This window comes from Kogia breviceps, chromosome 3 (assembly GCF_026419965.1).
Source record: "Kogia breviceps isolate mKogBre1 chromosome 3, mKogBre1 haplotype 1, whole genome shotgun sequence".
Classification (NCBI taxonomy): domain Eukaryota; kingdom Metazoa; phylum Chordata; class Mammalia; order Artiodactyla; family Physeteridae; genus Kogia; species Kogia breviceps.
The window spans coordinates 63,034,045-63,046,849 of NC_081312.1; the positions used below are offsets into that span (position 1 = coordinate 63,034,045).

The window sequence follows — 12,805 nt, forward strand, 5'->3', positions numbered from 1 at the left end:
TTTCCAAGAAAGAAAGGGAGAAAATAAGCTAAGAAGCAACCGTGAGAAAAAGGTATACAGGTCTGGCCTAGTCATCTTGGAAAAGCCATCTCCTTCAGCTGTTGTCTGCTTTAATTTCTGGAAATCTTTATTTTCAGGTCAGCAGTTGGTGTACAGGCTCAGTCAGGGTTTGGTGCTTTCTTTAGATGTGACACATGAATCCAAGAGTCTACTCCTAGGAGTGTGGCAGCACAAGGATTGGTTAACAGTACCTGATAGGGGTCTTTTCAATGGGGTTGAAGAGAGCCTTTCTGGAGATACCTTTTCCAATAGATGAAATCTCTAGGCTGCAAAGTTTGGTGTTTGAGGTCTTCATCTCTTGGGAGCATGCTGTGACAAGACTGTAATACTAAAGCATGGTTATTTTCACTGGGTGTAATTAGACCTTTGCAATATTGAAGTATATCTCTTTTTATTATTTGTGAACCAAAAGAGACAGGAGCTAGATTCATGGGGCACCCAGCAATTATCTCAAAGGGTGGTAGTTTATGAGTTACAAAGGGGGTGGATTTGAGATTTAGAAGGACCAACAGCAATGCCTTTGGCCAAGGTATTTGGAGGGTTTCCACAAATTTTGCCAATTGGGTTTTGATGACATCGTTAGTTCTTTCAACTAGTCCTAAAGGTTAATTTGAGGATGATGATAAGCACAGTGAAAATGCTATAAGACTGGCCAAACAGCGCAGACTTTTTAATTTTTTTAACATCTTTATTGGAGTATAATTGCTTTACAATGGTGTGTTAGTTTCTACTTTATAACAAAGTGAATCAGTTATATATATGTTCCCATATCTCTTCCCTCTTGCGTCTCCCTCCCTCCCACCCTCCCTATCCCACCCCTCTAGGTGGTCACAAAGCACCGAGCTGATCTCCCTGTACTATGCAGCTGCTTCCCACTAGCTATCGATTTTACGTTTGGTAGTGTATATATATGTCCATGCCACTCTCTCACTTTGTCATAGCTTACCTTTCCCCCTCCCCATATCCTCAAGTCCATTCTCTAGTAGGTCTGTGTCTTTATTCCCATCTGTTTAATTTTAAAGCTGCAGTCTTCTAATTTAGTTCTGAGAAAAACAAGTTTTGGGATGTTGAAAGTTCCCCATCAGGGCCACTGGAGTTGTAAATTACTTTTGGTTAAGTTGGTCCATTTAGCTAAAAATGTACATGAAGAGGGACTATAGGTTTTGAACATAAAACTAGCTGGGATCCCAGAAGGAGGATCCTCCTGAGAGAATTTAGAGAATTGGGATCCCATACTTTAGAACCTGAGGTTCAGAAAACAAACGTGGACTCACCAAAAGGACAACGCCTTAATGAAAACAAAAACAGATACTGAATTAAAGTTGGGGCGCTTAAACAAAAGGAGGTAGCTCAAATATTAGAGGAGACTTACTTACTGAACCAGAAGAAAAATAAAAAGACTTAATGAAATGAAGAGTGCAAAGGGCTCAAGTGGGTAATGCATATGATTCTGGACAGTTTCTATTGCTATGTTGTTAGTTCCTTAGGGATTCATTGCCTACAGATCCCACTTCTGACACTAAGTAACATCAACCTTTTAAACAAAATAGGTAAGTGGTTTATCCAGCAAAATCGAGTTTGTTAGTGAAAAATGGAGGAATTGCAATTTGGAACATGAAAACCGTGGTGAACCATAGGCAAGTATAGAGAACAAAGGAGAGGAGTATTTTTTATAGAGGAAGAGGAATTTGGGAGGGGCTGTTTTGAACAAAAGCTCATTGGAGGGGAGTGAGAGTTTGGGGTTACGGCAGCATCTTATTGGCTGGGTTGTTGCTGGGAAAGGAGAAAATCTTCCTTCTTTCTGCTAGTGTATGTCAAGTAAGCTGTGAGAAGTGGTGTGTGAGAATTTCCCCTTCAGGACTTCCCAACTCCCTTTGAATAAGGTTTTCCTTTATTCATTTTCACAATACCAAATACAAATATTCTCTCTGTGCTCCAGAAAATATGAGGAAACATGACCATGATGAGGAGGTATATGGAAGATATAATGAAGTGTCAAGTGGGACTTCTAAAGTAGACGAGTACAATATAAGAAATGAAAAATGTGCTGGATGGGATTTAGAACAGATTAAACAGTTGAGAAGATAATACCAATGAACTTGAATACATAGCAATAGAAACTATCCAAAATAAAGCACCATGAGAAAAAGACTAGAAAGAAATGAATAGCCATCTGGGATATCAAGTGGCCTACCATATGTACAATTGGAGTCCCGAGAGGAAAAGAGAGAGAGAGGAGGTGCTAGAAAAATATTTGAAGAAATAAAAGTTTAAATTTTCCAAAACTGATGAAAACGGCAAAACCACAGTTCCAGGAAGCTCAATGAATCCCAAGTGGAATAAAAATAAAGAAAAGTATGCCAAGGCACAGTATAATCAAAGTTGATGAAAACCAACAATAAAGAGAAGAATGTTAAAAGCAGCCAGAGTTAACACATACACACAGATAAATACAGAGGAACAAGGCTAGGAATTACAGCAGACTTCTCAAACTATGCAAGCTAAAAGATAATGGAGACACATCCTTAAAGTGCTGAAAGAAAAAGAGAGCAGATTTCTTTACCTAGCAAATATATTAAAAATTGAAACCAAAATAATTTTTCAGAAAAGTAAAAGCTAAGAGAAGTCATTACCAACAGATCTTCACTACAAAAAGAGTTAAAGGAAGCCCTTCAAGCAAAGGGGAAATGAGACCAGCTGGAAATTTGGATCTACCCAAAGGAATGAAGGACCAGAAATGATGAATATATGGGTTAATATAAAATACATTTTTTCATTTTTTTTTATTTTAAACATAATGGATGGTTCAAGGCTAAATAATAATCATTATTTGTGGGAAGATATAACATATGTAGATTTTCCTGACTATTCTTGTTTATTTTTCCATATTAACTTTAAAATAAACTTTCAAGATCCAGAAAAATATATTTTTTGATATTTTTATTCAAATTATATTAACTTTATACATTAATATGGGGAGAACTATCAACTTCATGATATTTAATTCTTAGCCAAGAATGTGAGAGATCTTTCAATTTGTTCAAGTCTACTTTGTATTTCTCAGAAGTGTCTTATAGTTTTCTTTTTTATACATTTATTTATTTTTGGTTGCATTGGGTCTTCACTGCTGCTTTCTCTAGTTGCATTGAGTGGGGACTACTTTTTGTTGCAGTGCATGGGCTTCTCACTGCAGTGGCTTCTCTTGTTGCGGAGCACGGCACTCAGACTTCAGTAGTTGTGGCACATGGGCTCAGTAGTTGTGGCTCACAGGCTCTAGAGCGCAGGCTTAGTAGTCGTGGCATACAAGCTTAGTTGCTCCGTGGCATGTGGGATCTTCCCGGACCAGGGCTCGAACCCATGTCCCCTGCATTGGCAGGAAGATTCTTAACCACTGTACCACCAGGGAAGTCCTCTTATAGTTTTCTTTAGATAGATTTTGTACCTCTATTAGGAAACCTAAATCTTAAATATTAGGAGCTACTGACTTGTAAAAATGAATTAGAAATGTAGACTAACTACCTCTGAAATTAAAATACAAATCAAAAGGGAAAAGTGGGGTTGATGTTGTAAAGCTTGATTTACATGATTTTCCAAAGAAAAATATTTTTAATATAAGGTGAGCATTTATAAAAATAAATGAGGTGATTAACAACTATAATAAAATGGAAGAAGAAATGTAAAACATGCCTTTGTACCCTTGAATGAGCCATTTTTCTTTTAGTTGGTCTATTTTCTACTAAAATTAGCAATTTAGGTACTGTTTTTCTAATTTTTCTACCAATTACTGAGAATGGTGTTGAAGTCTCCTAACATAATTGTGGATTTGTTTCTTTCTCCTTTCAGTTCTATCAGTTTTGGCCTCAAATATTTTCAAAATCTGCTTTTGGTGCAAAAACAATGTTGTTAAGTCTTTTTGTTGAATTGTCCCTTTTAACGTTACATACTGCTCTTGTGATATCCACACTGTCTGCTATTAAAATAGTCATTCTGGCTTTATTTTTACTGGTACTTGCATAGTATATATTTTTTCCATCTTTTAACTTTTAAGCTTTATATTTAAAGTGGGTTTCCTTTAGTCAGCATAGAGTTAGATATTAATTTTTAATCAATCTTTAAATCTGTGTTTAGATCATTCACATTTAATTTAATTATTGATATGGTTGGATTAAAATCTATTACCTTGTTATTTTCTCTTTGCCCCATCTCTTTTTTGTTTCTTTTTCTTTTCCTGACTTTGAATTAAATATTTTTATGATTCCTTCATATCTCCATTATTAGCTTATTATTTATACTTTAAAATATTTTAGTAGTTACCCTAGAGCTTATAATTTACATCTTTAATTTATCACAGTCTACCTTCAAATATTACACTGCTTCATGTGCAAGGTAAAAACCTTACAACTGAATACTTACAATTCCTCCCTCACAATTTTTGTCACACATTCCCTTATATGTGCTATAAACCCACAACAATCTGCCACTATTTCTACTTTAGACAGTTAATTATCTTTAGAACAAATAAAAATAAGAAAAGAATGTCTCATATATCACTTTATTTTAATCATTTTTTAAGATCTTCATTTTGTTGTGTAGATACCAATTTCTTTCTGATGTCATAGTCCTTTTGCCTGAAAAACTTCCTTTAACATTTCTTATAGTGCAGGTCTGCTGGTAATGAATAATCTTCCTTTTGTTTACCTTTAAAAAATCTTTATTTCTCCTTCACATTTGAAGTGGAGATATGGAACCTAATTTCACTCCTCTTGGGTGTGGGCCAGACATAGTAACTTGCTACTAACAAGTAGAATCAGATGGAAATGACAATATGTGACTTGAGAGACTAGTCCTAAAAAGCCCTGTAGCTTCTCTCTCACTGCTTTTCTCCAGAGTGGGTGACAGAACCACCACGCAAAGTCACTCCTCAATTTCTCACCCAAAGAAACTTGGTGATAAGAAATATTTGTTGCTTTAAGCCACTAAATTTCATGGTAATATGTTACACAGCAGTATATAATATTGGAGTTCTCTGGGTTTCCTGGATCTGTGGTTTGATGCTTTCACTATATTTGGAAATTTCTCAGTCATCATCTTTTGAAATGTTTCTTCTGCCCCAATCTTTCTCTATTCTCCTTTAGAGGTTCCAATTATATGTATATTAGACTATATTATATTGTTCTACAGTGGTTGGATGCTCTATTTTTGGTTTTAAAAACTTGCAAAATCAGCCTCATCATGCCTCCACTTAAGACACCAATCCAAGCTGAGTAGCGCGCCCTTCTCTGAGGGACTCCAGAGGGATGTTCCTCTAAGCTCCTGAATTTTAATAATTCCAAACTCTTCCCTTTGTTCCCACAGCCCTAGAGGGGTTAGCTGCTTCCTGAATTTGCTAACACTGTGATAGATTATTGTTTTCTTGTTATCTTTTCAGTTAATTAACAACTTATCATAAGTAATAATTTTTTTTAAATTTTTCTCTGTTCAAGTAACAGGTATGTTTTCTAAACCTTGAATGAATCACAAATCAGTATGGGAAGTCCCAATAAACCAATCCTCAAAGCTGGGATTTTGAAACTGGTTTATTGCATCCTTGGACTTGATTGTAGTACTGAGCTCCTTGCTAATAGAAAGTGGAATGTTGTGATCCGTTGCACGACATGCCAACACAATTAGTCAGTTTTACTCCAACTTATTTGATCGTGGAAACTTCTGTTGGAAGAAGCATCTTAAAGAACTGGTATTCAGCAGAGCAAACTTTGGGAAATGCTGGCTTCACTATACTTCTCTATCCAATGATCCTCCCTAAACACATCAATGCATGTTCAAGTTGCTGCTCCTGTTTTACCTTAATGGAGAATTTGTACTCATCATTTGAGCCTCGAAATCAATGTTTTACATCAAGTGTTTAGAGCTTTTCCTGACACTGAATCCAAACACCTCCCCAAAGGAACTAATAGGTTGTATTGCTTTATACATATCTCTAATATGATCATTGTCACATTATATCATAGATGTTTGTTTATATGTGCCTCACCCATGTGAACTGGAGCTTTTTGAGAAATATCCTTGCCTGATTCATCTTTGTACCTTCAACATGGTCAGAGTGTCTGGCATATAGTAGGTATAATTAATTTGTATGGGTATCATTTGTGAGAAGGTTATGGAGACTAGCTATATTTATTCATTAAGAAAAATTTGAGCACTTTGAATTTGCGGTTCCAGAGGAGAATAAACGGACATGCTTCACTATTTGAAATGAATTGTTTGTAGCATTCTTACTACATGTTACAATTTCCCCTCAAGTGTAGGAACTTCTTTTTTTTTTCCATTTTACAAATCTGTTCAACTTAGGCAAATAAATTCAGCCCAACAAGCATATACTGAGCAATTACTCTGTGCCAGAAACTATGCTAAGCCTTAAGTATACAAACATGATACATATAAATTCTCATAGCTCAGTGGGGAGACAGATTTGTAGTCAAGTAAATTTCAGTATCAATGTAATAAGTACAATAATGGAAGCATATATGAGTTGTAGGAGTTGTTTAGTGGAGAAGATAAGGTCTTTATGACAAGGAGTATGAGGAAAGACTTCCCAGAGATTTCTGAACTGGAATTTTTGAAGGAGGAATAGGACTTTTCCAATTGGATAGGAGGCAGGGGCACAAATAAAAATATGGAGGTAAAAAATAGTAAAGCTTTGAAGAAGTAAAAGCAGTTTTGAGAGCATTAAGCACCAGATGGTTTATGGCAGAAAATGAGGCTGGAAATTTAGGCAAAGGCCAGATCATGAGAAGAGCCTTAGATGCCATTCTAAGGAACTTGGGCTTATCCATCAGGTGATGGGGAGCCAGAGAAGGCAAATTAAACTTTTTCTTTTCTACATTAGGAAAAAGGTGTATTATATGATCTATTGAGCACGTATATCTCAGGCACTTTGCTGGGCACTGGTTTATTTAATAGGGTTGTACCTTTAACGCTCTTCATAAAGGACATTTTTGTTGATGAGGTAGATGGCCTAGATTTCATTTATAGTTTCTATCCTCCCAAGTGATTCTTAGGATGAACTTTCAGGACAGTATTTCTAATTCTGTTGCTAATGCCAAGACCAACAGTTTGAATTATTTCCACCAGGCAGAAGATTTTTCAGCAACCCACTTTATAAACTGTAATTAGTTTTCTATAAAGGTTAAATTATTTCCTTTACTCTCTAAATTTCAGAGCTTTCATCATATTTTTGTTACACATTATTTTCCATATGTTTCTATTTAAAGTTAGCCCAAGGAAATCCACATCTTTTCAGCCTACAAACTCTTCTATTTAAAGAAAATAAGGAAAAGTTCCAAAATGAAGGTAATAGGCATCAGGAAGGAGTAAGAAAAGTCCTTGGAAAGAAGAAATAATGCACAAAAGAGTTAAATTGCAAGTATTAGCTAAGTAAACAATACTATGATATAAGTGGAAGTCTGCATATTGAAACAGAATCTCATAGAGAATTTATATAGAGATCAAATGGCCATCAGTTAATTCTATATTAGATGTTCAAGGGAACAAGTAAAACTTGAAATTTCAAAATCAGTGATGGCAAAGAAAAGAATGAGCAGTACTTTATTAAAGATGGTATTCTTATAATATACAGAGCAAATTCCCAAGTGTGTCTCATACCACTGTCCTGAATATTTGAAAAAAAAAAAAACCTCACACCTAGATGAAAATAATCTGAAACTAGTTGCTAATATGTTACAAAACAAAAACTTTTAGTTGCCCCATTAGAATTATTATCTAACAAGAGAACCAGAGGCAAAGAAAATTGCTAACATTGCAAAGAATCATGAATTTAGGTTAAATATGGGGATGAGTGGCTTGAAGGAGAAGGTTGCTCAATTTGGGATTAGATATTGTGAAATCTTTTTATGGACATCTCTAGACATAGGCTGGATTATAAACTGTATATCCTGCTGTGAACAAGGGAGCAGACAAGATTGCTCAAGATCCTGTCGCCTGGTGATCTTTGGAAATGAAAGCCTAATTAACAGGCTCCCTAGAGGCAGGTCAAAGGCGTTCTTTTATCCCTACTGCCCTTAATCCCAGTTCCTTGATGCCTTATTCCTCCCCCTTTCATTCAGCGTACTCTAAAACTGAATACACATTGTGCAAGCTTCCACCTCTGCTTCTTCTACTGTAAGCGCATTAGACTGCTGGAATTAAGAATTTTAAATCCCTCATTTCTAAACTGATGATGTTTATTTTTTTCAAGTGTTTTGGAATAAAGTTTGACACTAAAAACTTTCTAAACTTTTCAATTGCACAACAAAACTTTTAATGTTAGACTCTGTAATACTACAAAGTCTTTCAAATATCTTTTACTGAAGTTATCTGATAAGTAATACTTTGTCAAATTTCAATTCGGATTGATCTCTAATTTCAAAGATTGTGTTGCATGCGATTGCTTACTTTGTTAAATTCCTGTTAGAATCATATTGACAGTGTTTCTCTTCTTTGAAACAGTTTTAGGATGAGCGTCTCTACCGTAGTACCCAGGGAATAGCAACTGATTTATCAGTTTTAAAACGTGACAGAATTATTTTGCAGATTTAAAGTAATTAATATCATTCCCTTGATGGTAAATGAGGCATAAAAGTTTTTTCTTGTTTTATATCCTCTTCCTCGCATGAAAAATTAGTGATGATAACTAATTTATGTTAAATTAGTGATGTTAACTAACTAATGAGGGTTCAAGAAGCTAACCCTCATTAGATAACGATTCCAAACATCTGAAATACTGTAGCTAGCCTCACGCAAGTTCGCAGTCATCCGCTCAGGGTCCTTTGCGGAACCCTGTAGCTGCACCTGATTGGTGCACGTACTTGTCAGTCACATAGAGGGGGCGGGTGCTCAAAGCCCCGCTCTAAAAGAGACGCAGTGCTTTTACATCATCGCGCAGCGACCAAAGCAGGGGAGGGTGGGGTGGGTTGTGAGGGCTCTTCGGTGACGGCGGGGGCGGCCTACGAAAGTGTCATGGCTACTGCCGCTGAGCTTAGTCGCCCGACCATCGGTGACAGGAGCCTAGAGCGGAGCTGCAGCCCCAACCTCTCCCAAGAGGTGGTCTGCGAAGTCTTTCGCTCCTTGCATACCCTGGCTGGACAAGTGAGTGGTGGTCTGTGGGAGTAGGGGTCTGGGAACCGTCTAGCCCCTCCCCCCTTTTTTCCTCGAGCGGAGGCAGGGGGCAGCGGAGGCCTGCTGTGTGTGGGACCCGGCGCGAGTAGCCGAGGCCGGGGGAGGAGCCCGGGCCCCGCCGTTTGCGGTGTGAGTGAGGATGGCCGCGCGGGTTAGTTCACGGCTGGTTGCAGGCTAGATTTCCTTGCAACTCTTCTCCCCAAGAGTGAGTGAGGCTAGTGTAAGTGAAAACCCGGCTCGGAGATGAACAGGCTTGGAGAGAATGGATGCGGAGAAGCTTCTCTGAGGGTTTGGGAGGCGCCTGGCGCTCAGGCTCCTTTTACTTCCAGTTCATTCGTTATAGAAATTGATAGGTTAGTACGGCCTGCGATTTCTGGAAAAGCTCTCTCTCCGCCTTTTTTGGGTAATTTCCTCTTATGAGTCACTTGCTTTTGTTTATTTCTTTTTTCTTTCTGGCCGTTGCTTGCATCTCTTCCCCTTTAAAACGGGGAGGAAGAGAAAAGGAATTAATCTAAACTACTCATAGCGTAAAAAAAATGGATACATGGTCGATACTGCTTGTATCACAACTGTTGTTTAATAATTTAGCTATTAACTAGTTTACCTGGCTGATAAATAGCTTTTGTAGAAGTGTCATAATCAAATCGGGTTTAAATAAAAGGTGATCCTTACATTCAGAGTCACTATTTCGTTTCAGGATGTAAAGTGCAAAGCAAATTTTAAATGAGAAACAACTTGAAAATATGTTTGCGTTTAAAAAGCAAATTTTTAAAATCTTAGATGGAATTAGGCATTTATGTTGAAGATAATGGTAACTTCCTTTATGAAAATAGAGCGTTTGATTTGTGAAAATTATTTTTAAAAGCCTTGGGTGGATGGAGAATCAGTCTCTTAAAACGTTATTTAAATATTTTTAAAAATCCTAATATTTGTTCTAACTTAAAAAGAGCATTACTCCAAATTAAACATTCAGTTTGGTGTAATGGAACGATTATTAATAGAATCGGCTAAAAGTTTTAAACTCACTTGTTTGTCAAGGACTTAAACATTTTTTTTTTTAAGACTTGGGGACATTATTTCAGTCTCAAGACTCAAGACCTGTAAATGGTTTAAAAGTTTGAGAACTTTCTATGGCCTGGATATTGGAACTTTAAGTTTTTTTTTTAATATCCTAATATCAAGATGAAAAAAGTTTATACTCACCTATAGTTTACACAAGTTGTTTCCCCCCACTGATGAGATACTTTTTAAAAATAACATTAAGAAATAATTTAAACATTTCTTTTGAAATAGTTTGTATACTGAATTTTTAAAACTCATTTAAATATTTTAAACATTCAGATATTCTGTAGGTAAAAGTAGAGATGTAATTAAAATTTACTTATGTCACCTGTCAAAAATGTTTAAATATTTGGTGAGTTTTCATGACAGAGTGAAAGGACCATTTATACAAGTGTCAAAAAATAAGATCATCTCATCAATTAAATGCTAGCCAACTTGGTAATACTCTTTATATTTCGAGATGTATTGTTTAAAGAATTAAAGCCTGAGTACTATACTTATAAAATTGCCCTTGGTGGAAATCACTATGTCCTTTCAAAACAAGTTTAAGGAATTTTTTAAAATGTATGTTGTAAAATGCCTAGTTCATTCTGTATAGTATCATTGTGTTATTAGCTCTCCTCAATAGGAAACATGAAGTTGAATGTTTAAAAAGTATTTTTTATCCCAGATTTCCAATTTTCTAATTTTAACTTTTATTACTTACCTCTGGTTGGTCCATTTTACCAAGCTGAAGAAATATTTATTATTCGCTTGGATTTTCATATTAATTTAATGAAGTTTTTACTAAAATACATATTTTAAATAGGCCATATTAATGGCAGACTAATACATTTTTGAGTGAATGGTTTACAAGTTCTATAGTGTAAAAATGCATAGAATTCATATTACTAATGGGGAATTTGTTGATTAATAGTTGGATGTATCGGGATAGTTTTAACGTTAATTTGTAACATTATTATGTGATTTTCTTAAAAGACTGAGTATCTTTAACTGCATTTGAGAGTTTACATAATTCTGCTGAATTGAAATGAGAATATGATCCAAACATTAAATTTAATTTCTGTAAGTTATTATTTTCTCTAGAAAATTTGATGCTTTGCCTTGGTTGAGGATTTGCCTGCATTATTCCCAAACTGTATTCATAAATTTGTTATAATAGACTATAGATCCCTTGAGAATTGTAAAAGTATAGTAATAGTTTACTTCCATGCGAAAGTTGTTGTCTAAGGAAATCTTTATAGGCATTAAATAATGTAAATTAAGATTAATGTGGTTATCTTAATATAAAACCTTAGTTAAAATAATGTAAACTAATTTTTGCCAGTGCAGCCTACACAAAACTTATTTCTTTACACTTGTGTACTATGGACTTAAAATATCTCTGGTCAAAGGGTGGTAAACTTCTGTCATAGAGTGTTCATTCATATAGTGCCTTTTTTGGGAACTTTGGATCTTTTCAGTTCTATGTACATTGGTTTATCTTTTCATTTTATTACAATCACAATTTATGAGATCTGTATTTGAACTAATGTAACACTTGTCTTTATTTTGTAGAAAACAAGACTAATTTTAAATAAATGATTTTTGAAAAAATAATAGTTAACTTGATTCTGCAATGTAGTATATCCTTATAAACACGTGTCCCTAGAAAAGTTTACAGTGATTCACTTTTATTCACTTGAAAGACTAGAGATGGAGGCTTTCCCTCTAAAATCTTCACTCATTTTGATATTAATGTTATATTCAGGCTCTTGGTAGTTTTCTGTATATAATTTTATTGTAATAGGTCACGGATAGCCAATTTATAAGAAATTTTCATACAATGAGCCCTCATACTTACTAGAAAATACTGTTTAGCAGTAAGTCTGGCCTTTCCACCCAGTCTCTGGCCATTTATTTCACTATTGTGGAAAAGTATTTGTTTTTCAATTTCAGATTTCCACAGCTAAATAATAGTTTAATTTTTATTTGAAGTAGATAAACACATTGCCAGGTATCACTAGACTTTATAATATGTATGAATATAAATGTATGAATTGATTTTTAAGTTATTTTAAAAATTGGTTAAAATTGAAAACAAAAATGTGATTCAGAAGACTGAATTATATATCAGAGGAATGATATATTTCAGTTATGTATTTATGTGCATATTTAACAAAAAGAAATGTGTATATCAAAACTTTCATAAAGGTACCTGCCCCCTCTGTTTAATGCTCTGAGCTAGAAGCAGTAGGATTCTGAGTAGGACAAGACTATTTTGACCCCTGTCCAAAGTTTTTAGATAATGTATTATCGAAAAAGATGGTCCCATTACACAGACCCAAGAATAGAATTAGAGTGAGGTGTCATTCTATTTTTTTATGAAAATTTCACATTTTTTGGCTTTTTAAAGTGGTAACTAGGTGTAGAGCATTTTTATGTATGATTGAAAACTTGAGAACTTTGAGCTAAATGGTGTGTTATTCTATAGAAATCTTATTTTTGGACAATCTCATGTGTACAGCTT

General features: G+C 35.1%; 1 protein-coding gene across 9 annotated transcripts in view; it reads left to right on the top strand.

Annotated features, from left to right (window-relative positions):
* The first annotated feature begins 8,950 nt into the window (after positions 1 to 8,950).
* Positions 8,951 to 12,805, top strand: part of MBIP (MAP3K12 binding inhibitory protein 1) — a 66,904-nt gene continuing 63,049 nt past the window's right edge. For 6 of the 9 annotated variants that reach the window (XM_067028575.1, XM_067028574.1, XM_059055653.2 and 3 more), the window contains exon 1: positions 8,951 to 9,204. In XM_067028575.1, the coding sequence (XP_066884676.1) occupies positions 9,076 to 9,204 (129 nt within the window). In that variant the 5' untranslated portion in view covers positions 8,951 to 9,075. The remainder of the gene's footprint in view (positions 9,205 to 12,805) is intronic. The other 3 variants (XM_059055656.2, XM_067028576.1, XM_067028573.1) reach the window with 3 other exon arrangements.